This window comes from Tiliqua scincoides, chromosome 1 (genome assembly GCF_035046505.1).
Source record: "Tiliqua scincoides isolate rTilSci1 chromosome 1, rTilSci1.hap2, whole genome shotgun sequence".
NCBI lineage: Eukaryota > Metazoa > Chordata > Lepidosauria > Squamata > Scincidae > Tiliqua > Tiliqua scincoides.
This window is the reverse complement of record NC_089821.1, coordinates 240777547-240801080: the sequence shown is the minus strand read 5'-3', so window position 1 is coordinate 240801080 and position 23534 is coordinate 240777547. Positions and strand designations below refer to the sequence as shown.

The 23534-nt window shown below is 46.9% G+C and overlaps 1 protein-coding gene across 1 annotated transcript in view; it reads left to right on the top strand.

Moving 5' to 3' along the window:
• The first annotated feature begins 8335 nt into the window (after positions 1-8335).
• Positions 8336-23534, top strand: part of MDGA1 (MAM domain containing glycosylphosphatidylinositol anchor 1) — a 284044-nt gene continuing 268845 nt past the window's right edge. The window contains exon 1 of the mRNA XM_066611613.1: positions 8336-8468. Within this exon, the coding sequence (XP_066467710.1) occupies positions 8336-8468 (133 nt within the window). The remainder of the gene's footprint in view (positions 8469-23534) is intronic.

Sequence of the window (23534 nt, the reverse complement as noted above, 5' to 3'; positions counted from 1 at the left end):
TCCACTGGGTGTGTTGCAAGCCAATTTCAGGTGGGTTCCCATTCATTTCCATATTTTATTTTTAAAATATTAGACTTGATTCTACCATGGTACATGACTGCCTTTGGGGAAATGTTACAGATCTGTACTTTTAACAGGCTACTATGTGTATGCTTTTAACAATGATAGTAAATGGAACTTACACCTGGGTAAGTGTGGGTAGGATTGCAGCCTAGGATTGTTAAAAATCTTCCTGCTTGATAATGTCACTTCTGGACGTGACATCACTTCCAGTTGGTCATGATAGATTCTCAGTCTAAAAAGTGGGTACTGGTAGTAAAAGTTTAGGAACCACTGCCCTAGTATGTTAGAACATGGTGTATTAATTGCTGTACTAATATGTCACCAAACATGGTGCAATGCTGCTATTGCAGGCAGGCACAGTGATGCACCAAGAAGGCTGCAATTCTAAGCAAGCTGAGTTCCACTGAAATCCACTGAGAGTGAGCAGTTATGCCAGAATTATATGCATTTTTTGCATCAATTGACTGTTGCACCGAACTGCAAGAAGGGCAAAGAGAATATTAGAATGCATAACCCACACCCGCTCCCACACAAGGAAGCCATTCTCTTTTATCAAAACCAAACTTATGCGTGTGGTACATTAACTTACAATGTGGCTCTCTGCAAATCATTTTAGCCTTCTGCCAGCATTATTTCCCAAGGAATAAGGTGGCCGTTAGAGTCCTATGCACTCCACCTCCCACATTGAAGCAAAATTGGTCATTTTGCTGGAGCTATTCTATCAGGTCTTGCTTGCTCCGGCGCTGATGTAAGCGAACTGCTCCTTTCCATGGCTGAATGCCGTTTATAATAGAAATAACTGCTTACTAATTAGCAGCTATATCTGTTAACTGCTTATTTGTTAGAGCATGAATTCACAACCAGCCCTTGGCTGGGCTATAACTCTGGGAATGATTCTTACTCATATAGTAAATCAATACCTGCCAGACTACTCTTTACAAATATTCTCCCCCCCAGGATATCACATCTCTTTTACAGCATGCTTTCTGATTCCAGAGAGATGGAGCAGAGAGTGAGGGTGGGAACACCTTATAGCAGGTGGTCCATAGTATATGATGATGTATTAATGGATGTGATTGTTGAGGCAGCCACTTCTTTAATAGTACACTGCAAAGCTTTTTATGAAATAGCTGATAACTACAGAACAGACTGCTGCTGCCAAGGACAAATATGGCCAAGAAAAGGCCATACACAGAACTATCCAATAAACACTGAGGAGTGACATTGGGGATGGCCAGGTGGGGTCCTGACTGACAGCCCACACCTATCACAGGACCCATCTGACAGACCCCTAAAGCCCCAATATTCAGTGGCAGTGATGGATGCCAGGGTTTGCCTTTGCCCCTGGGCCCACACAAGGCACCAGCACTGAGGAATATCGTTGATTCCAACATGTCCTTTCTGATTTCTACAGCTCATAAAACTACCTCTAGAGACACAGTCCAATGGACAGCGTGCCAAGCCGGGTTGTTATGTGAAAATCCCCTTTTCCCTTCCAAGTTGTGATTTTGTATATATATTATGGACTAAGATATCATACAGGCCAAGCAAGCAAGCCCAATTTCCAAAAAACCTGGTAAAGGTCACAAGTTGTGACTGCATCCCCTCCTCCAGTCTAGGAATGTCTCCTGATTATGCAAAACAAGCCTGTACCTCCAGAGGAAAAGGTCTATTGTTCTTTTGTTGTACTCTTAAGCACCTTATGCAGACTGCCCCTCCCCCAGAGTCAGGCTTTGCTGATAGCTGATTTCTGGAGCCTTCCACCTTTCTTTCACCTGGGTGTATACTGAGCATGTGCACAGCTCTGGAATACTTCCGGTCAGTTTAGGTCAACTTCCAGGTCAAAAACAACTCTTATAAGAGAGAACTCGGAGCACATGTGGCTCTCTCTCTGATTGCCCTCCTGCACGGGACTCTTCCTCCAACTGCCCCCCCCCCGGACAGGTAAATATATCTTGCGTCTAAACTCCCTCCCTTCTTCCCTATCTATTCCTCCCTTCTCCCCCATCTTTAGTCAGCAACTGGGTTTAGCAGATTAAGGAACCCCTAAATACTTCCCTACACCCTATCCGTTTCTGATTCCTTTTCGGATGCACCCAAATACATAGCACATGCAGCCACCACTAGCTAAGTACACTATACACGTACTAGAAATCTATACTTATCAATTATCCATGTGTATTATGTTTACCTTTGTGTGTTTTTGCAATAAAAATATAATCCTTTGATTGAAAGTTACCTTTCTCCCAGTCTCCTCATTGAGCTAGGCAAGGGATCTCTTTGCTCTACGCTGTCTTGTTATCCAGCCTATGGTCCCAAAAAGTTTCCAAAAGGCTAATATACTAATTCCCCTAAACAAAGCAGCCTTTTTGGTAACAGGGTTAGTCACAAAGTGGCCAGGGATCCAACACTGACTGTTCTCTCTGAGAAAAACATAAAAGCTGGATCAGACCAAGGGCCCATTTAGTTCAGCTTTCAATATTTTACAGTAGCCCACCAGATGCCTCTGGGAGAGATGGATCCATGTATCCTATTGTCACTTTGTTGCATCAGGCATTCAAAGATAGGCTACCTTTCAAACCTGGAGCTAGAAGTGGGTTGAGGATAAACACCACAAGAGCTATAAAAGGATAGGGGCAAACCTACAAACCAACAAGTTTATCCCTCTGGAAATGCTATAGGTTCACAGACTCACAGCAACCTAATATGTGAAGGAGTTACACAAACAGATTTATTGTTAGGATTTTCACAGAGATACACTACTCTATAAGGCCAGTTCAAGACATTTTGGTAGCAGTGGGAGGAAATCTAAATGGCTTCTCAAAGACATATGGCAGCTGACATTCTTTGAGTCGCCAAGATCTGTATATGAGATAGTCAACTCACTCTACCTAGTGACAGAGCCTGGCTGGCCCTGTCATTCTGGAAGCCCTTAAATTTTACTCCTCTTGGTTTCTCCAGTCACTTTCTCTCTTCTCTTGGTTGCTTCTTCTCTAGCCTGAAGGTGGTATCCTGGTCACTGTATCCTCCCCAGAAAAAGATAAAAGGCAATCAAGAATGAAGCAGTGTCTTTAAAGAGTAGATAGACAGGATTCCCAACAAAGGGGAAGCTGGTGGCAGGTAAGAGGCTGGGCTGTATGCAGGGCTTCTGAGAGGAATTTTATCAGGAGGTACAAAGTTTCTTTTGGGTCCTTTCCCAAAGGGGGAGGGGATGAAACCCCAGAGAAAGGTGGTAACAAGGGGGAAAAACAGGGCAGGGGATGGTGGCAACAGCCAAAAAAGTCCTTGGAACCCAGGTCTACTAGGTTTCCCAATGCAGAGCCCAGATCTACCTGCTCCTGCAGCACTGGCAGCTAGATACTGTAATATGGAAAACCAAACGCACTCCTAAGTCTCTGAAATCTTTTAAATATAGAAAATCATTGCAGAAAATTAGCATTATCATATTTAGGCTCACACTAGAATAGGAAGTGTCTAGAATGGGAAGTGTTTGCACCAAACAAGCTGTGGCCCTGCAGCTGTGGCCCTGAGCTCTGTGCACTTCTTCATGGCAAGCAGATCAACACACCAAAGAGTTACTACAGCAGGTCAGTTTCCTCCGGGATTTGACATTGTGTTAAAGAATGTTGCGTATGCATTCCTTGGCCCAACACATATTGGTTTTGGTAGCAGCAGCAGCCATGGACCCAGCATCCCACGCAGGCAGCAAGTCCAAGGGTGATAGTAAAATATAAGATCCCAGGAAATTTCTGGGTCTGCTTCTTTACCTCCTGGCACCCCCTTTTTGACCCTAGGCCCAAATACAAATTATCCCCTTTATCCCCCTCTCATGGGCCCTGGCTGTATGTCTTTGCTGGCTTGTAAAGTTTAAGGGGGTTCTCTTTCTCCCCTGAAACCTCATAGCTAAAAATAAAAACCTGATTTGACAGGTAAGAAGAGACAGACTGCATGTGAAGAAATCCTAGAGGTGGCAACACACAATTTTTTAAAAAAGGCATCCTCTGACTTGTTTATTTGTGCAAAAAAACAGATGGGCGGCAGCTTGCGGTAGACCCACACAAAGGAGGAAAATTCTCCATGCATCCAATAAAACACCTCCTGATCTGCAGCTACACACTGATCAAAACAGCAATCAATTTCTTCACTGCTTAAGAGTTCTGTGGAAAGAATAAACATTCACAACAGCAGACCCATTGCCCACCACCACCTGCTTTCATGCCGAAATATATATTCCCCATTATCTGCAGGTAGCTCAAATTCGTCTAGTGTGCTGGGAGAAAATAATGCTGTACAGAACTATTTTAAGACAGGGCATGGATGATGGGAGTGTGATTATTTCAGGAAATGTACCTGGGTTGGGGGAAGAGTAAAACTTAAGTGAACTATTCCACGTCATCAGTTTCTGCAAGGCAAGGAACCTCTTGATTAATATTTCAACAGCCTCGGCTACATTTGCTGCAGAACTTGGCCCCGTCTGGCTAAAAAGGGATCTTTAAGAGAAGGAAACCTCACTGTAAATGTGAAAATGAAAAGTGTGTTCGACAAGGAATGTTCATACTTTCTCCACTGGGAAAATATAAAATGTACCCGTATAGGAGTTTTAACATAGAATACATGGAACAAGGAGAGTCCTGACCTACCCAGTAGAAAGGAGAGGGTTCAGAAGGAGCACTGGATTCCCTCCACCTGCAACAGACACACCCTGGAAGAGATATGAACAAAAGGAAAGCAAAGTAGGTCCCTGCTGCTGAAGAAGTAAATCTGCCAGACTGCCTGCTCTTTTATGAGCAGGGTGGATTAAGCTCACTAGAACCTATTCCCATTGCTGGGTCACTCACAAAGATCACAGGTGAGTGAGATCATGTGGGAACTCTATGAACAAGCATTGGGGGGAATGCTTGCATCCCTGTGCTCTACCTTCCGGGGAGTAGTGGAACTGGTAAAGTAGGCCCAGTGCTCTCTGCTGCAGGGCACGAAGAGGGAAAGCAGCTCCTCTCTAGGCAGCACCACCAGAAAGGCCAATGGGGGCTCAGTAGGGCCATTTGCCAGAGTCTCAAGTTTAAAGGATGCCTGGAATTTAAATGCTTGGCATCCTTGTCAGACCAAATGGTGAAAAGGCTCATTTTTAATTCCTATTACTGGGGGCTTCAAAACGTGGCCATGGCCTGAGCTTCTCTGGATCTCTGAAGGGACCTGGACACAAAGTCCCAGCCTCTTGTCACTATGAAGCCCAGAAAGGCTCCGTTCTCCACCTCCGTCCACTTGCTCGCTTGCGCTCCTTCAGCTGGGGGGCCCCCTCCCCAGAAGAAAGGATGGGGACAGGGTGAACAGATCCAATGGAGGATAGAGTGCCTGTGCCTTTAACCAGTGTACAGAAGAGGGTATTTGGGTAGGTACAGCTTTTTCAACCCTTCCATGCCGAGCTGCACCGACCCAAATGCCCTCTTGTATACACTGGTTAAAGGCACAGGCACTGTCCTCCATTGGATCTGGATGGGGACCACCAAGCGACTCTCATGATCAGGAAGTGGCGCCCGGCCTTGGCCTGCGACTTACCGCGTCCAGAGCCGGCCCCCTCCATCCTCCCCGCCGCGGGCGTCCATTTCCGCCTTTGCAGCGGAGAGGAAAAACAGACCCACCGCTTCTGATTCGAGGAGCATCGGAGCCCTGGTTCACCTGGCCAAGGGGGGGGGGGAGGAAGGCAGCGGCAGAACCAGGTCCTCGCCGCCCAAGGTGCAAAAGCACGGAAAGGCCCCCCCTGGCTAAGCCACAGAACGTGCAAAGATGCACACACGAACCGAGCAGAGCGCACTGCCGTGCACCGTTCTCCTTGCACGCGCGGGATGAACGCACTTTGCACGGCTAATTGGCATGCCAGCGTGCACCCTCTCTCTCTCTCTCACACAGACACAACAGCTGCACTGCACACGCACACTCCACCCCAGCACCGATCCGAGCACCCAACGCGTATAAACGCACCGGGCGGGCGCGTGTCGTCCCCCCGCTCCTCTCGCCCCTTACGCTACCCCACCGACCTAGATGTGCAGGCTGCAGCGCCCACAGCCATGGCGCCAGCCAGCCCCGGCCTCTCCTCCGGCACTTCTCGTGCTGGCTCTTCGCTGCTCAGGCGCGTCTCCAAGAGGGGAGCCCGGCTGGAGCCTGTCTGGTCTGTTCTCGGCTGGTTCCTGCTATCTCTCTGCTGGGGGATGGGGGGGAGAGAAGAATTGGGAAGAAAAGGAGGCCAGACAGATCCTCTCCCCCCCCCTTGTTTTGTTTGCTCTAATTGGTCCTGGGGGAGGCCGGGGAAGTGGGGAGGAGGAGGCAGGACTGCGCTCAGGCGCCGTGCATGTAATTGGTTCCTGTTTTTTAACCGGGGGGAATCAAAGGAAGAGCAGTGGGGGCGGGAGCGCGCAGGCAGAGCCGGCGGGCTTCTGGATTTAATTCGGGGCAGAGGCAGCAATTAGGAGGGGATCTCCTCGCTCGCGGTCTGAGCGGAAGATCAAGAGCTCCAACTCCTCTGCCTAGTCCTACAGACACCGGGAGAGGGAGGACAAGGGGTGACTGAGGCCACAAGCCTAGCCACTTTCCTGGGAGTAAGCACCATCGACTATAATGGAACTTACTTCTGAGTAAGGATCGGGCTTTTAGCCACCAGCTAAGAAGAGCTTCGAGGGCTCAGCGGTCAAGTTGCTGAACGGCCTCCCCCGAAACAGCCCAGCTGGAGACCCAGAGCCCAATCCTATGCGGGTCTACTCAGAAGTAAGTGCCATTATGGCCAACGGGGCTTACTCCCACGAAAGCGTCGATAGCATTGTAGCCCCAGACCTATCCAACTTTCCAGCTCAGGTAGCCACGGTGCAGCCGCGTGGTAAAGGGAAGACAGGTTCCCATACCTGGAGAAGCCCCCAGTGACTGCCCCTGTGTCGCAGGATGCAGCGCGCACCCCACTGGCACGACTGCACCAGCACTGGAAGATCGGGGAGGATGGGGCCCTGGGTTCGCTCTTCCAGCCGGTGAAGGGCCTCATCCTGGCACAAAGCAGCCCATGGAAAAGTCCTGTGCTGGCGGCAGCGACTCAGCACTGCTTCTTCCCAGCCACCTTCTCCGAGGAAGGGGCGAGGCCGGCCTTCGCCACGCCCTCCCTCCCAAGCACCCTAGCCCTCGCATTAAAACCGGCTTTCTGCACACCCCCCAGCCTCCAACTACGCATCCACCCCGGTCCCAGGGTGCAGCCCCAGCGCCCGCCCGGGCTGCCAGGAAACCAGAGGAGTAGCGGCAGCACCTGCTTCTTTGGCAACTACTCCGACGAGGAAACCCAGCGAGCCGCTGCTCAGAGGCATCTCCAACACACACAAACTTTGGCCAGGGAACGAACCGGAGCGGAGCTGCGGGCTGCAGACAGTGCCGTGTCTGGTCCTCGCTGGCTTGTGCTGGGCAAGTTCAGGCTGGAGAGAGGCCGGGCAAGCCGCTCTGAGAGGCACCAAACTTGAGCCCTCCCCGCACTGAGTAAACTACTAAATCGGAGCCACGCACCCGGGAGGGAGGAGGAGAGAGGATCACCTCTCGCCCCAGCAGCTGCATCTCGGGCTTCTCCCCCTTCCTCATTATGCGCACACCCCTCCTCCTGCTCGCCTCTCCCCCTTGTTCATTCCTGGGGTTGCAGCCAGAGGCTCATTAGCAGCAGGGAGGGCGCGGGGACTCGCAGTCACTCGCTGGCAAGTTGCAGGCGCTTGAGGAAGCCGGGAGTTCAGCGAGCCCTCGCCGCGCCTCTGCCCGCGCATCCGAGCCGCTCCTTGCCAGGATCGGGACGCGGCAGGCGGAGGGCGCCGCGGAAGTTTCCGGGGATCGCCTTCTCCTCCGCGCGTGCCGGTTCACTGCTGCGTTGATGTGGCCGTCTGGGCGCAAAGGGGGCTTGTTGGTGTTCTTCTTGGAGAGCCGAGGAGGGGACGCTGCCGCTTCGCTCTCTCTCCCTCCCTCCTCCTCGCACCTCTTCCACTTCTAGTTCCTGCTCCGCGTTGTAGGGTCTTTCTCATCGTGCGCACTGACTGCGTGCAGAAGACCATCCGCTTCCTGCGAGACCCTCGCCCAATAGACTTGGCTAGGCTGCAAGCCTGTGCACGCTTTCCCGAGAGTAAGCTCCGCTGCAGACAATGGGACTTGCTTCGGAGTAGACAAGGGTAGGATTGTGCTCCGAGGCGCCCTGTCCCCGCGGGAGGCTCCGTCCCTGCTTTGGAGGGCTGTGGAAAGTGGTGCGCAGCGAAGAGCTCCCCCGATGGTGCCCGGGCTCTTTTGGGTTTGGCTGCTCTACTTCGCCGGCTATGAAGCTTCAGCCTTGAAGATGGAGACGATCTGGGTTTTGTTCCTGTCTCTGGTGCCGGTGTACACCAGGGGGCAAGGGGTCTATGGTAAGAGGTGGCGGTGGGCTCCTGCTTGAGGGGGGGGGTGGAGGGCTACGCCAAGATCGCATCCAAGTTTAGGTCTGTGTGTTTTTGGCAGCATCTGCGGCAGCAGAAAGTGAATGATGGGGCGGGGGGGAGAAGAGATGGATGCAGCGAGAGTGCTTCCACCAGCTCCTCTCGCTACTTCCTAGTGCCAGGCTTGGGTGCCTCGGACGCCCCCGCTTTCCAGATGTACGAGCCGGGCGACATGACGCCGATTAACCCTTTCAAGCCTCGGTCTGACAAGAGAGAAGGCCACGCGCTCCCCCCCCCCCATTCCAAGAACCAACTTGTTGTATTGGAGAGAGCAGGGAGAAGTCCGCTGAGCAGGAGGCGTTTCAGGCTGCACGCTTTGCTGGGAGTAAGCCCCATTGAACATAATGGGACTTACTTCTGAGTAGACCCGCACAGGATTTGCAGTCAGTTCATTTGGGGGGGGGTTCTGTCTCTCCCCCCTTCTCCGTCATCGCTGTGCGCGTTTCCATCTCGCCTCCTCGCCCTTGTCAGCCCCTTGCCCACCGTGCCTGCTGTGGCTCTGGACTAGTGGCTTTGAGGCTGTGCGTGTCTCTGCGCGCCTCGCGTGTCTGGAGGGCTGGGAGGTGTGCTCGGCGACGGACGGGCGTTCCAGCTGTCGATACTGCGATCTTGGGTTCAGTGGCGTAGCTAGAGGGGGTGCAAAGCACCAAGTTTTGCAGGGAGCCTCACCGCGGCGTGCAAGCGCCCCTCCCCTTGGGAGCATTCGCCTACGTTTGGCTCCCACCGCCTGGAATGGCTCCGAGGGGGAAAGGCCCCTTGCACGCCGGGATGAGGCTCCCTGCAAAACTCAGTGCCTTGCACCCCCTCTAGCTACGCCACTGCTTTGGTCCCGCGGCGGCACCGGCATCAAACAGGCCCACTGGGGCTAGGGAAGGGGTCTGCTGTTCTTCCTGCCCCCGAGGCAGTCTCTGGGCTGGCCAGATCGGGGGCTGGCCAAGGGGCAAGAAAGGGGGAGGCGGATCCCAGACCCCCAACATCGTCGTCCTCGAACTCCCGGGATTTTTGAAATGAAGCGGGATTGTGGAGCCAACCCTGCAAAGGGGCAGCGCGCATGCACGGCCGCTGTTGCTGCTGGGAGTCCCCCTCAGGAGTAGCAGTGAGGGACGTTTGGGGACCCGGGATCATCGAGGTAGCTCCTCCTCGAGGCGGGGATGGCCGGGGCAGGGGCCCAATCCCAACCACACTTACTTGGAGTAAGCCCCATTGACTATAATGGGACTTCTTTCCGAGTAGACATGCATAGGCTTGAGCTCTAAGAGTCTGTTCTCCCAATAGGAGACACAGACTGGAAAGGGGTGAGTGGGTGGATGGGGAAGACCACTGATCCCCAACGATTGTCTTCCTTTTCCTTGCCACTATTTGCACGGATCGGATTTGAGCGTGGATCCTTCAGGTGTGCAAAGGCCTATTCTGAGATGCACACAAAAATTGCAGGGAAACACCCCCCCCCCAGTGTTCCCAGCAGGGGAACACACACACACACACACACACACACACACACACACACACGTTCCCAGCAGGGAAAAACACACACATACGCCAGTGTTCCCAGCATCCTTCAGGTGTGCAAAGGCCCATTCTGAGATGCACAGAAGAATTGCAGGGACGCGCACACACCCCCAATGTTCCCAGCAGCAGCACAAGATGATTTACCACTCAGCAGCATCAAGCAAGGGGCAGTGACATGTGCATGCCTACCCTGGACTCCTGGGATACTCAATGGAGCTTACAGACACAGCCTTCCTGCTTCAGCCTGGAAATCTGCATTTCAAACCCACACAAAGGACTTTTTTTTATTTATTAAAATCAGTTTCTCAGGACTTCAGACCATGCGGTATTAGCTTACAATTCCTTTGTGCACTGCTATAAAGTTCCCTTTCAACACATCCTTTTCTCTCCCCCCCCCCTTTCAAGGAAAAGGGATTTGAATGCACAGTAGGCCTCCAGTGAGTTCTTTTTTTAAAAAAGCAAACTCAAACAATCCAGCATTCAGCTGATCTTACCTATGTGTAAACAAACACCTCCACTGTTGAGTTCAGTTGTGTCTCATCCCCACTGCAGCTGAAGCTGTAATGGTGGCATTGCATTGGTTTTTAATGGAAACTGATCTTCATTTTCTTTCCTCGGGGGTTAGGATGTTAATTCAGGGTTAGACTTATTTTTTGCTGTTCTAAACAGAGGCTGTCTTTTGCTCCTTCTTCCCCCCCCCCAATCTATGTGCCTGTCAAAAGGAAGAGAGAGCAGGGGAGAGGGATTTAAGGTCCAGAGGGAAATTAGAGGAAGCACCCAAGAGCAGTGAGATGGGGTGCATAATGTCTTTGTGGCAAGAGAATCATTGTATGTGCAGGTTTTTCCGTACCCATGGGTATTTTATATGCTCCCAGGCAAACTTTTTCTTTTTAATTAGCCCGGCTGCTGCAGTCCAAGCAGAACTAGTGGGTTTTTGCTTTCAAAGGCCTCTTCAGGCCCTTTTAAGATTGTCAATCTTCTCCTACCTCTGGCTTAAAAAAACAAAACAAAATGAAATCTCAGACCCTGTTTTTTAATACAGCCAGGCATCTTTATCCACTGTGCTTCTTCCTTTTGAACCTCTAGATGTTCAGAGTAACATAATATTCCAGTGATATTTCAGGGGAAGATTGGAAAGGCAAAGGAGAGCAAATATCCTGAAATGAAGGCATCCTTTAGAGGTAGTATGACACACCCAACTCCTTATTTATTCTGCAGGCTCTTTTTTTATTTTTTCTTCCGTAGTACAAACAGAAATGTAGCTGCTTTCAACTATCTGTTGAGAGAATAATGGTTTTAATATAGAACTGTCTAAGTGCGGCTTGGACTGTTGATAGGGCATACCGCAAACTTTCCACAGCCTTCCTCTCGCAATTTTCTCTCTGAAGCTGTCTCCAGTCGCAGTTATTTGTTTAATGGTGAAATTGCAGCTATTGCTGGCTTTTGCAGGGCTCTAAGCAAAGTCATTACACTTGCAAGAAAACTTTTAAACCGGGATTAGAGATGCTTTTCTCTTCCCCCCTTTTTTATTGCCCTAAGCATTGGTCTGGAGCTGTAGCCCCTCAAGCAATACTGAATTAGGAGCCTTTCATGTTCTGAATGTTTATTTGTTGTGGCACTTATCACAGAAAAGTTGGGAATACTAGTCTTGTTTTTTAGTTCCCTTTCCCCACCCCTTTTTCTTTCAAATACTGTTTTAGAGTGGTGAGAAAAGAAGGCTGTGGAAGAGGGACACAAACACTGTATGAAGGCTATAAATACATTTTGCCAGACTAAATCTACTGAGATTAAATCAGATTAAACTAGATAAAATAGCCATGTGATGTACCCTTTAAATAATAACCCATGTGGACATTCATAAAAGCCCTTTGCCTAAGTTTATGGAGATGGCTAGGGTAAATAAAACGTGTTAAAAGAAAAGACTTGGAGCAGAGACTCTGGTTTAATTAGGAGTCAAAGTCCTTCTAGCCTGCTTCTTACTTGAAGAGGCTTGTTAAGCAAATTGGCGTTTGATACAATTCCTGAAGTGCTTCAAAGCCCAGTAATCTTCCTTTCCTCATTATCTGATTTTATCAATTCAGCCCTGTTTACTAAAAGGATAAGCTTAAGCTGGCCACATTATTTCCTCCCCCAATAGGTGTTGAGGACTCTCAAAAGTCAAGTCTTGCTGGATTAATGGTAGAATGTACTTGACCTCTTATGCCATGCCACACTTGCGCACATGCAGAAAGCAAGCCTTGTTTCATGTTAGGAAAGATTTCATGTAGTTTAACACTTTTGTCACTATAACCTGCTTTCTACCTTGGGGAGGCCACTTTTAATTGTTTCACATTTCTCGTATTTGTCCCAAAGGAAAGGGATGTGTGTGGTGAGTTAGGGGGGAAAAAAATACCCAGCCCCACAGTGAGCTGCTCTGTATGAATGGCCTACCACATGATAACTACTCTCATGACTTTAAAGTGGCATCTGTGTGGTTGTCATGGTTGTAAGATTTAGCTTTAGAGAGAAGCAGAAATGAGATAAAACAGGAGTACTGATTTTTTCCCTTTTTCTGAATAGTTTGTTCATGTGAATGGCAATAGAAGAAAGCCTTTTTTTCTGCTGCAGTTGCCCATTGAGAAAGTAGAAGAGAAAATTCTAGAATCTTTTTTAAAATGAACTATAATATCCTAGGGATCTCTTGGCCAGTATTTTTGAATCCAGGGGAGGGCTAGGGTGGAAGGAGCTTGGTGACCCTGAAGGGAAACTCCAAAGCAAAAATAAATCTTGCTTAGGCTGCCTCTTATGCCCATTGGCTTTACATCCATAACTATAGTTTTGTTAAGTGAAAAACAAGGTTTGCCACCCATTCAGAATCCTGCTTGTTACGGGGAGGGGGAGGGAAGGCTGTAATCATAAAAACAATGTAGGAACAGTACCAAAGTAAGGAATGGCCTTCTGAGTAATTCCCTCGCTGTTTTTGTTCATATGAGTGCACCCACAGCTTCTTAGCCCTAGCAAGTATATATGGCAAAACCTCATAGCTGTAAGCTAAGCTGGTGCATATTGGTTTAATACAGCATTTAGCAAGGAGTGTCGCAGATTGGATTACAAATATATTGGATAGGAAGACAAGTACTGAGAAAAGAGCTCAGGCTTTTTTCTTGATCAATTGTTGATTGCAAACATGCATCCTGTCTATGTGCATGAGGGGAAAGCAGTTTTTGTTTTCCTTTTTCACAACATTTATTTTGAAGCCCACCTTATTCCACATTCTTTGGAGCAAGTCCCCCCTCCAGCTTTGTTCTGAGCTTTGGAAGTCTTGTTTACTTGACAAACAGGATTTAACAAGCCTTGATTGGAGTGTTTTATTGCTAACATAGAGCAGCTGACAGTCCAACTTTCTCTTCTCATGCTGAGAAAAAGGCTGTGAGTTGGCAGTCCCCCATCATTGTCTGCTTGCAGAAAACAAATCAACATCTTCAAGGCATATTCTGGTGTGGAAGATGGAAGGTTGTGGTGAGCTTCAAATAAGCAGAGGTTGACTATCTGGGAAAATAGCCCTTGAAAGCGATTGGATAGAAACCTTACAGGAGAAGTCTCCAACGATGGTGATGGGAAAGTAGACAGAACATTCACAACAAGTAGTAGTTCTGTCCTCACTGCACTTCTTTGAAAAAAGGATCTGGTTGAGTGAATTATTTTCCACTTTCTAAGGTTATGGAGTCAGCTCTATATTTCTGACGCTGACAGGGTGTATCGAGTAAGAATCTGCCTGCATTTTAATGTTGTGTGACTAGGGTGAGGGATACATAGAGAGGGATACTTCTGTTTCTTTTCCCAGTTGATCTGTATAATTATGGCTATCTTGGGGAGGCCCTCTGCTTCACTACTTCAGTGTTGGGATGCCAACAGCTTTGCTAGCTGCTTTCCTGTACTCTTAAGGGGCTTGATGTGAAGGCATCACTTGGTGGGAATGCCAGTCTCTGACACTGACTCCCTCACAGGCTGTATCCTGCATACCAAACTCTGTCAAAGGCACAGGAGCAGGCCAAGTTTTCTTCCTGGTCAGTTGACATCCCGACTTCAGCAGGACTGTTCCTGCTTTATGAGAACTGTGTGTAAATGGAGCTGTAGAAACACAGGACCAGTGATCTCAACCAGCAGTCCAAGTGTCTTCCCAACTGCAGCACAGGAACACAGCTTGTAAATTCTTATTTACACCTTCCCTTCCCTGGCATACAGAGAACTCAGAGGGGAAAGCAGACTCTTTAATGATGGATCCACCTCTTGGCCTTACCCTTTGACCTCAGTGGAAGGTGTGCAAATGGTGTGTAAATCTCTATTAGATAGAAGGCCTTTTCCCTGGAAGTGTGGAGGTAGGAGGGGGCCAGCAGTCTTGATATTAATCCCCCTTTTACATGTTCCATGAATGCAATTTAGAAGGTGTGAAAAGGGCTTATTATTTAATTCATTCCTCTTTCCCCCCCTTAAACGACTTTCATACATCTTGCTCCCATTGGCTTTAAAGCTGATGGAATCGACTTTGTAGCCTGAAGAAATCTCTTTGCGAGGTTTTGGAATCCACTAAGTAGTATACATAAGTATGATGCTCCCTGTGGTAATATAGAACTTTCCCTTTCCTGTGCTCAGCCAGACTTCCTTGTCTGTTTGATTTTTGGCTATGCATTTTCTGGGGACACAATCCTTATCTTGCAGCAGGAGAGCTCTAAGTGAGCTTTTGGTGCCGCATGAATATGTAATTTCCCCAAGACTCTTTCTCCCCCTCCTTCTTATCAGATACTCATCAAACATGGATTTCAGTTTTCGTCTGCAGTGACTGGTACTGCCCTTTTTTGTTGTTGTACAGCCTAATCATTCCTGCCCTTTGCATTGCCCAGACCCAGGGTTAGGCAAGTAGAATTTCACTCTGAACAAACCCCAAGCAGCCCATGGAGCCATCTGAATATGCCATACTTTGAAACTGACATTATCCACCTGACAGGTTGTTTGCAACTTACTGGTAGAAGTCAAAATATTTCACTAGAGGTGTCATCGGAAACCACTATCTTATGCTAATTTTTGTGGGAACATGAAGACAGATGTTGAATAATTTGATATGAACAACATAGCTTAGGAAATTATCACCATGTCAGGTTTTTGTCAGGTTTTTGAGGAAACACATATTTCAGACAACTTGAAAAGACGGAGGGAGGCTGGTGAGAGTGAAAGCGAGAGGATACACAGGTAGTTGTACCAAAGGAAACTCAGACACTGGTTAGCAACTTGGCAGTTCAAAAAAAGTTCTCTTCCTGGAAGTGATTTATATATCTATAACTCTTCCAGATGGACTTATTTAGCCAACTGGAGATTGCGGAAGCATTTCACAGGTTGCCTTCAGGATTGTTATCCTGAATCAACAAATCTAGTTTGCACAGTAGGGTGTCCGAGGGTGCTTCACCCATGACCCTTCTGCCTACAATTTCAATTCATTCTCTGATCACTGTGTGTCTGCACTGAGTCGCCTAATCTGCCTGCATGCCTAAAAATAATGTTTTTGCTACTGTATTCGTGAGCCCTTGATCTGGTGACAAAACAAAGCTCCTAATGATTCAGACATTGCTGATCTGTCTTTACGCCTGTAACTCCTTGGTTGTCTAAACAAATCTGAGATTGAAGTGAGTTCTGGAGCTGCATCTTCAAAAATAATTGCTTGTATAAAGGAACCTTGGTTTTCTGTATGGTAGATAGAACTAGGAGTGAATAGTTCAGTGATTGCAAAGGAGATGTTTAGTCTCTCCCATTTATGCTTAAAAACACAACAGTATAACCAAACCATGTGTACTTGTTGTTTTTTCATCAGGAGGATCAGGGTTTCAGAGCAGAATTCAGTCCAGTTCTTAATGAAGAAATATATAGATGCATTAAATGCCCCATTCGTCTGTGGCAGTCTACATTGGCTGCTAGACTTTTGAAACAGTTCAACATATTTAATAATTTAACTCAGTGTCTATCTCCATCTGATCCTGCTTGTACCAAATGCGAGAACTGAATAAATTGCATTAATGGAAGATTTACGGCTTGTGAAATAAGCTGTCCACAAATATCCTACAGACAAAGCGGGAAGGTTTAACATTACAAACGGGGGGGGGGCGACAAAAATGGTTGGAACCACCATGAGGGAATAAGAACAAATGTCTCTAAACTGAATGTTAATTAGGGCAGAGCTTAAACTCCTGAGATGGTCTCCTTTGAGTAGTTTTGGGAGCCAAGAACCTACTTAGCTAGAAAATTAAAACCGAGTTAGAAAGATCTATGGCTATTGTGTGAGCATTAATGTGGCACATCGGTCTCAGTCCTTTGAAATCAGAGGTCTTTTTCCCTCTTTGATGAAGGTGCCCTCACTCATGCTTTACATGTCGACAGTCCTAGACTGAGTCTCTGACATCTCCAAGTAGGACTAGGAAAGACCCCTGCTCGACACCCAGGAGAACTTCTGCCAGTCAGTGTGCAGACAGCATGGACCCAGATAGACCAGGGGTCTGATTCACCATAAGGTGCGTGTGTATCTGTATGTTCAAATATCAAAATAGGATTTGCTTTCTGACTTTTACTCTTAAGTTGTTTTCCCATTTGAAACTGGGAAGGAATTGTTCCTGTTATCATTGGCTATTGTCATGATTTGTTTCCCTGTAATACATAGAACAAATCATGTGCTTGATCCATTTGCTTTGCATCCCCCCCCCCCAAGCCACCCTAAACTTGTTCTTTGCCTTGGAAACCTGGAGCACTCTATCTTTTCTTCCCTTGATTTTGGCTTGATTTTTCCCCCCTTGATTTTGTAGCACAGCGCACTAACCTGTACTGTGACTGATCAGTTGTATGTTGACAATTGTGTCCATGCAGGTGAAATGGATCTGAAGGGTTACCAGAAGACTGAATGCTAGCTAAATTCTTGAGTTGGGGCATGTCTGAGCAAAGTAGACATTTTTGTATGCTTCGTCATTGGTAGTTGAACAGTCAAAAAGATACTAGTAGGAAGATATTATATTGACTTGTGTATGGAGAAGATGTGGATACTGGACGGACACCTCTTGTCTTTATTCCTTCCACACTAAGGATATAAACTGAGCAGACAAACTCGGCTGCTAGTGGTTGATGTTCCTGCACAAGGGTTTTTTGGAATATACAGTAGAACCCCTTTAAGTTGACCACCCAAGGGACTGGAGGAAATTGGTCAACATAGGGAGGTGGTCAACATACGGAAAAAAGGGCGTATAAATATTATCATGTTTAGCTCCCAGGACAACAGATGCAAGGCCAAGTTATTATTTAGATTGGATTTTTAAAAAGTTTTGTTGCAAATATCAATGAGAATTTATCCTCTTGTGATGCTTACTATTTATATCATCTATATCTATATCAAGAGACAGAGAATAAACAGCCCATAATCAGTGTTTAAAAAAAACCCTGAAAATTCATAAGCTTAAAAAAAATTGTAAGTTAAAAAAAAATACTTGGTTTCATAGCAGACAGGCAGACCAATGCTATCCTTTGCCAGCCCATAGCATGTAGCATGTTACATACACCCAAAAGCTAAAAAAAAAATCCCACTTTTTTACTTAGGCTGCCTGGCCTCCACTGGGTCTCCTCAGATTCACTAAATGCCAGAAAGTATTTGATACTAACCCTCACTAAAAGCGGTTGAGAAAACTCCACAGTCAGGGAATAAGAGGACAGGTCCTCTCATGGATTGGGAACTGGTTGAGGACCAGGAAACAGAGAGTGGGTGTCAATGGGCAATTGACAAAAAAAGTGAAGAGAGGTGGAAAGTGGAGTGCCTCAAGGATCTGTCCTGGGACTGGTGCTTTTCAAAATTTTCATAAATGACCTGGAAACAAGGATAAGCAGGGAGGTGGACAAGTTTGTGGATGACACTAAACTTTTCTGAGTGGTGAAGACCAGAAGGGATTGTGAAGTGCCCCAGAAGGATCTATGCACAAGCAACCTCATGTCCCTCACAACTTGGTACATGTCCAGGTACCATCGACAGCCGGCGCAGGTCTGTCGGCCATATGCAGTGTGCCCACCTATAAAAACCCTCTTGCACACGCTCTAGCAGGCGTAGGGGAGTGATTGTCATGTGGCTTATTGCTTTTCCAAGATGGGACAAACCAGACAAAACACAGGTCCACAGTATCGCATTCAGTGGGCAACTTACGGAGGGTAGATTAATACTCAGTGAGTTGGTCTGTGCAATGGTCGAAGTGGTCAAGATACAACTTACGGAGATGGTCAATATAGAGCGGTTGGTCTCCCATAGTGTATTTGCAGTGTCTGTCCATACTGTGAAAATTAGGTCAACTTAAGGAGGTGGTCATTATAGAGAGATGGTAAACTTTGGAGTTTCTACTGTATTGCAGGTCACTTGTCCTGAAAAGGCATCAGTAGCTTTAATGGCTTGGACATGTTATTTGGTCTCCTGTGCTCTGAGCAGGGGTATCTCTAATGCACGACCTCTAACTTGGTTTAATTACAGATCTGCAGGTTGAACAGATATTATGCAATACAAGAGCCAGGATGAAGTGGTTCAGGAGTCAGACTTAGACCTGGAAGATTCAGGTTCAAATCCCTTCTCAGCCATTAAGCTTCATGGTTGACCCTGGGCTAGTCACTATCTCTCAGCCTCATCTACCGCTCAAGGTTATTGTGAGGACAAAGGGAAGAGTGGAACTTTGTACATCACCTTGAGCTCCTTGGAGGAAGGGCAGTAAAAAAATATAAAAATGTGAAAAATAATAATCATAGCAATATCATTTTGGACTCTCCAAATAAAAACAAATTTGACATACCAAATTCATAACTGATTCCAGAAAATCCTTCTTAACCACTCAGCTAGACCAGATAAGAACCCCTGAAGAAAATGGATAGGACTCTCTATGGTTTGTGAAAAATGGGGGGTTTCTTGTTGCAACTAATTATCCATTCACTAGCTGTAGTTGTCCCTATCAGCTTCCATTGTGCTGAAATGTAAAGGCGGATTTCCCCACTCTACTGGATGGATCAATATAGCTTACAATAAGTCAAAAAGCAGTGCTTTGTTTTCCTAAGTCTTGCTTCATTTTTCTCTTGAGCCATGTCTCGTCCAGGCTGCCCCTCCTCTAGTGTAACCCTGTTTCTACAGCCTCATTCCTGAAGCAGCTGCAGTTTCAGTGACTCCAGTGATGTATCTTTAAAAAAACAAAACCCCACATTCTTTAGATGCAAAGCATCCCAGAAATACTACTTGTTATTAAAGTGCAGACACAGACTGTCTTTTGAGTGTGAATCTACATTTGACAGTGGCTGACACAAGGATGGATCTGAAAGGATAATGTTTTACTGAGAGGGCCTATGAAATGGACTCTCTTGAGACTTTTAAAAAAAGAGCCCAAACCTTTGCAGGTGGTGACCAGCCAAAATAAGACAGCACTTTGAGTTCATAGAACTATTGCCCTGCAGCAGATCACATCCAGGGCCCAGAGAATTCCTCAGTGTAAATATAACTTAAGAGATTGCAGCATTTTTTTTTATAATGATCTAGAATTCTGGTTAGTTTTTTTAAACTGCTTTAATCCTCTTCTTATTGAAGTGTCTCATAGGTTTATGTTTCTTTCGAGCAGAAAATTAGTGGAATGAGGTTTCATTTTCATTATTGTGTATGTTGCTCTGTAGAGATGCTATCAAAATCACATTTGAAATGAGTTATGAAGGGAATCAATAGCTGGAGCAGGGAAGGAGGAACCCAGGGCAAAATTCAAAGGCAGTCTAATAATAGTTTAAACTAGGGAAGGACAGCTGCCAGAAGGGTGATCTGGAAGCCTTGATGAACTTGGGCCTAGTTCTCAGGGACTTTGCTGCTACTCTGTACTACTGCAGATGGAGACTCCATTCCTGAATGCTTCTCCATACAGACAAGAGACTTCTGTAAGTGTAAAACCAGCACAGTGATGGACATTGTTCAAGCCTAGCCTCCATAGGAAAAAAGGTATTGAATCACCTGAGCCCCCACCTGTATGCTAAAATGGCGCAGACAGTTTGCCTGAACTTGGTAAGAACAGGCCCAAGTGCTACAAGGCTGGTTCTGAGGCAACAGCCTCCATTGACTAGATAATGAGACAAGGGCCTAGCTGTATCATTCATGTGGCCCATTTTTCTGTTGCTATAGCTCCACAGGCCCCAGTTACGCTTGGCTCATGGCTTTTTATCAAAATGAGGGTCTTGGGTGCACCACATGCTGTGTAACGTGAAGGACCCATTGGAATCAACCCCATTACTATGTACCATTGTGCTTGAGCATCTGTTATGTATTCCTCCCATAATTCTCTTAAACCCTGATATAAGGTCTGGTTGATCTTTCTATGTGTTCAGGGTGATTTGCTGTCCACAGATGGGTAGTCAAACACGTGGGCATTGAGTTGGCTCTGCTGGTCCTAATCTGGCCAGCAGGGGGAGCACTTGTCCATATCATTCGGCAGTGAATCCTTCTATTCAATTCTGGAGACCATTTCAGTGTTCCAGGCCCTGAAACTTTTATCTTCTAATTATCAGCCATATTGGTGTACTCTTCCTGTCTCCAGTTGTATTTTGTCTTGATCTCAACACAGGAGCATTCAAACTCTCATATGAACAAAACTATATTCTGGCATGTATGCGTATCATACATATAACATAGGCCTACAAATATTTTGTTGTTTTAAAAGTTAAACCTATTCTTGGGTATTTTTGGGGTGCTGAATCCAAAAGTGGCATCGGTTTTGCCCAGTTGGCTCTAGTTTTGGGGGTATGGAATAGCCACCTTATAGGCTGATTCAAGCAATTTCCATGTGAGGAAGCCATGGTGTTGGCTTCCTTACGAGGAAGCTGCTTGAATCGGCCGATAAGGTGGCTATGCTGTACCCTCAAAACTAGATTCAGTTGGCAAAACGATGCCATTTTTGGATTCATCACTCTAAAAAATGAACAAATTTAGGTTAAACATCCTTGGCAACCACAACAAAAAAAGTTTGGGTTTTTTTTTTTTGTAGGCCTGTGTAATCAAAAGGATACAAGGAGCTATAATTTGCTAGTGGAATACAGGCATCTGCGGTATCAACGAATCTGGTTATCTGCAGTTCCCTATGGGGGCTCCAGTGCCCCATTACCTTTGATTAGCTTCGTTACATTTGAGTGAAGTGATAACATGTCTTGCTTGAACAAACTTTATAAGCAGAAAGCTTAAGAACATAAGAACAGCCCCACTGGATCAGGCCATAGGCCCATCTAGTCCAGCTTCCTGTATCTCACAGCAGCCCACCAAATGCCCCATGGAGCACACCAGATAACAAGAGACCTGCCTCCTAGTGCCCTCCCTTGTATCTGGCATTCTGACATAGCCCATTTCTAAAATCAGGAGGCTGCACATACACATCATGGCTTGTAACCCGTAATGGATTTTTCCTCCAGAAACATGTCCAATCCCCTTTTAAAGGCGTCCAGGCCAGACGCCATCACCACATCCTGTGGCAAGGAGTTCCAAAGACCAACCACACGCTGACTAAAGAAATATTTTCTTTTGTCTGTCCTAACTCTCCCAACACTCAATTTTAGTGGATGTCCCCTGGTTCTGTTATATGAGAGTGTAAAGATAATCTCTCTATCCACTTTATCTTTCCCATTCATAATTTTGTATGTCTCAATCATGTCCCCCCTCAGGCGTCTCTATTCTAGGCTGAAGAGGCCCAAACACCCCCCCCCGCCCCAACTTGCTTCTACACCTCCTCCCTCCATTCTCTGAATTGGAAAGAGGGAAATGGGCAGAATGTGCTAGACTGTCTCCAACACACTAGCCCACCATTCTTGCTTCCTCCACATTATCTCTTCAGCTCCACCCCCTCTTCCTTTTCCAGTCCAGGAAATGGGAGGAGCAGAGGCTGGCACATCAGCCAGCCGGAATAGATGATACTGGCCGGATAGACTGCTGGTCTGATTTGGTATCTCCTTCTGTTCTTGAATCGTATGCATGAGTATCATTATTGTTAAAAGGTTGCCAGTTGTCATTGACTTTAAATGCAGCATTTTCATTGCTACACACCTTCATCAAAATATATTTTGCATGTGTCTGTCAAGTGACATGGTACTAAGCACCAGCCTTAGAGGAAGATCTTTGCTGTGATGCAGTGCAATACTAAGCATGCCAGTTCTGAAGTATATATTAGTGAGACTTGTTCTCTAGTAAGCAGGTTTAGGGGTGCAGCCGGGCAGCCCATTCCTAATGAAATCTCCACACGGCGATGCAGTGACACCAGTGGGGGCTACACTGCATCCCATGCGGGATTTTTCAGCTGCTGGCAGTCTCCTCTGGGTAAGGCAGCAGTTCCCAAACTGTGCATTGTGATGCCCTGGGGTATAGCTGGCCACGTGCCCACCGGCAGCAAGACTGCAGCAATAAGGCTGATGCTTGCAAATGGCAATAGGAAGCTTGATGTGGCAAGTCCTCCGTGTGGTTTTTGCACACTCTGAAAGGCCCTCCTGCCCACCTTGAGCCTCTTACCTGTGTTTGTAGGCCTCCCGCCTCTGAACCTGGAAGGAACTGGTGATGATGTCATTGCTGGTAACTTCCAGGAGCTGCATGCTGCCTCTGCAACGTGGCGAGGCACTGCAATCTGGCAAACTTTTATGAAGCACTGGGGTAAGGGAATATGTTCCCTGGGGTAAGCTCAAGCAGCTGCTACGTGGGTCAACTGAGACCTGCACTATTTCTCTGGCACTAGTCCAAGATGATCTGTGCAGACTTCTTGGGCTCAGGATGGGATTTCGAATTTGATGTCCTCCCAAGACTGACCCCCCTCCTCTAGTCTTTGCGGGCTTTGCCAGCGCACAGGTGAAGGCTTCGGTCTTCCTCCCTCCATGCCCATTCCCTGCGCTGCCGTGAAACGCTGACAGCACTTTTGTGACAGTGGAACATGTGTTGGCTAGGCCTTGGATAGGTTGGGGTTGTGAGTCAATGTCATGGTCGTGATGGTGGCATGGTTTGGCTTCCTTGCTGAAAGAGGAGTAACACATGATGGTAGTCTGTGGACAGGTATCTTCAGGACTGAAGATGCTCTTAGTGCTCTGTTTGGTCATTTGAACATGCTGTTAGATTATACTACTTGGTGATTAGATAATGAGATTTTTATTTAAATCTAGTCAGATTTTCAAATGAATTTTATGTGTAGTGGAAAATGTACTGAACGTGTACTACTGCCAGTGAAATAAAAATAGATTGAAGGAAACTGCTTTTAATGAAAATCTACATTAAAAGGCTTTCAGCCTTCTTTTTATCGATATTTTAGTAGCCCCATTCTTTGCCTCCCACATGGACATTCATGGTTGGAAGCTTAGCTTCTCTGAGCCTCACCCAAACTTTGTGTGATGGGGGAAAGACACATTGAATGTGGAGGGTTTCCTAGGGTGATATGGCTGTAAGAAGCAGTATCGGAGTAGAGC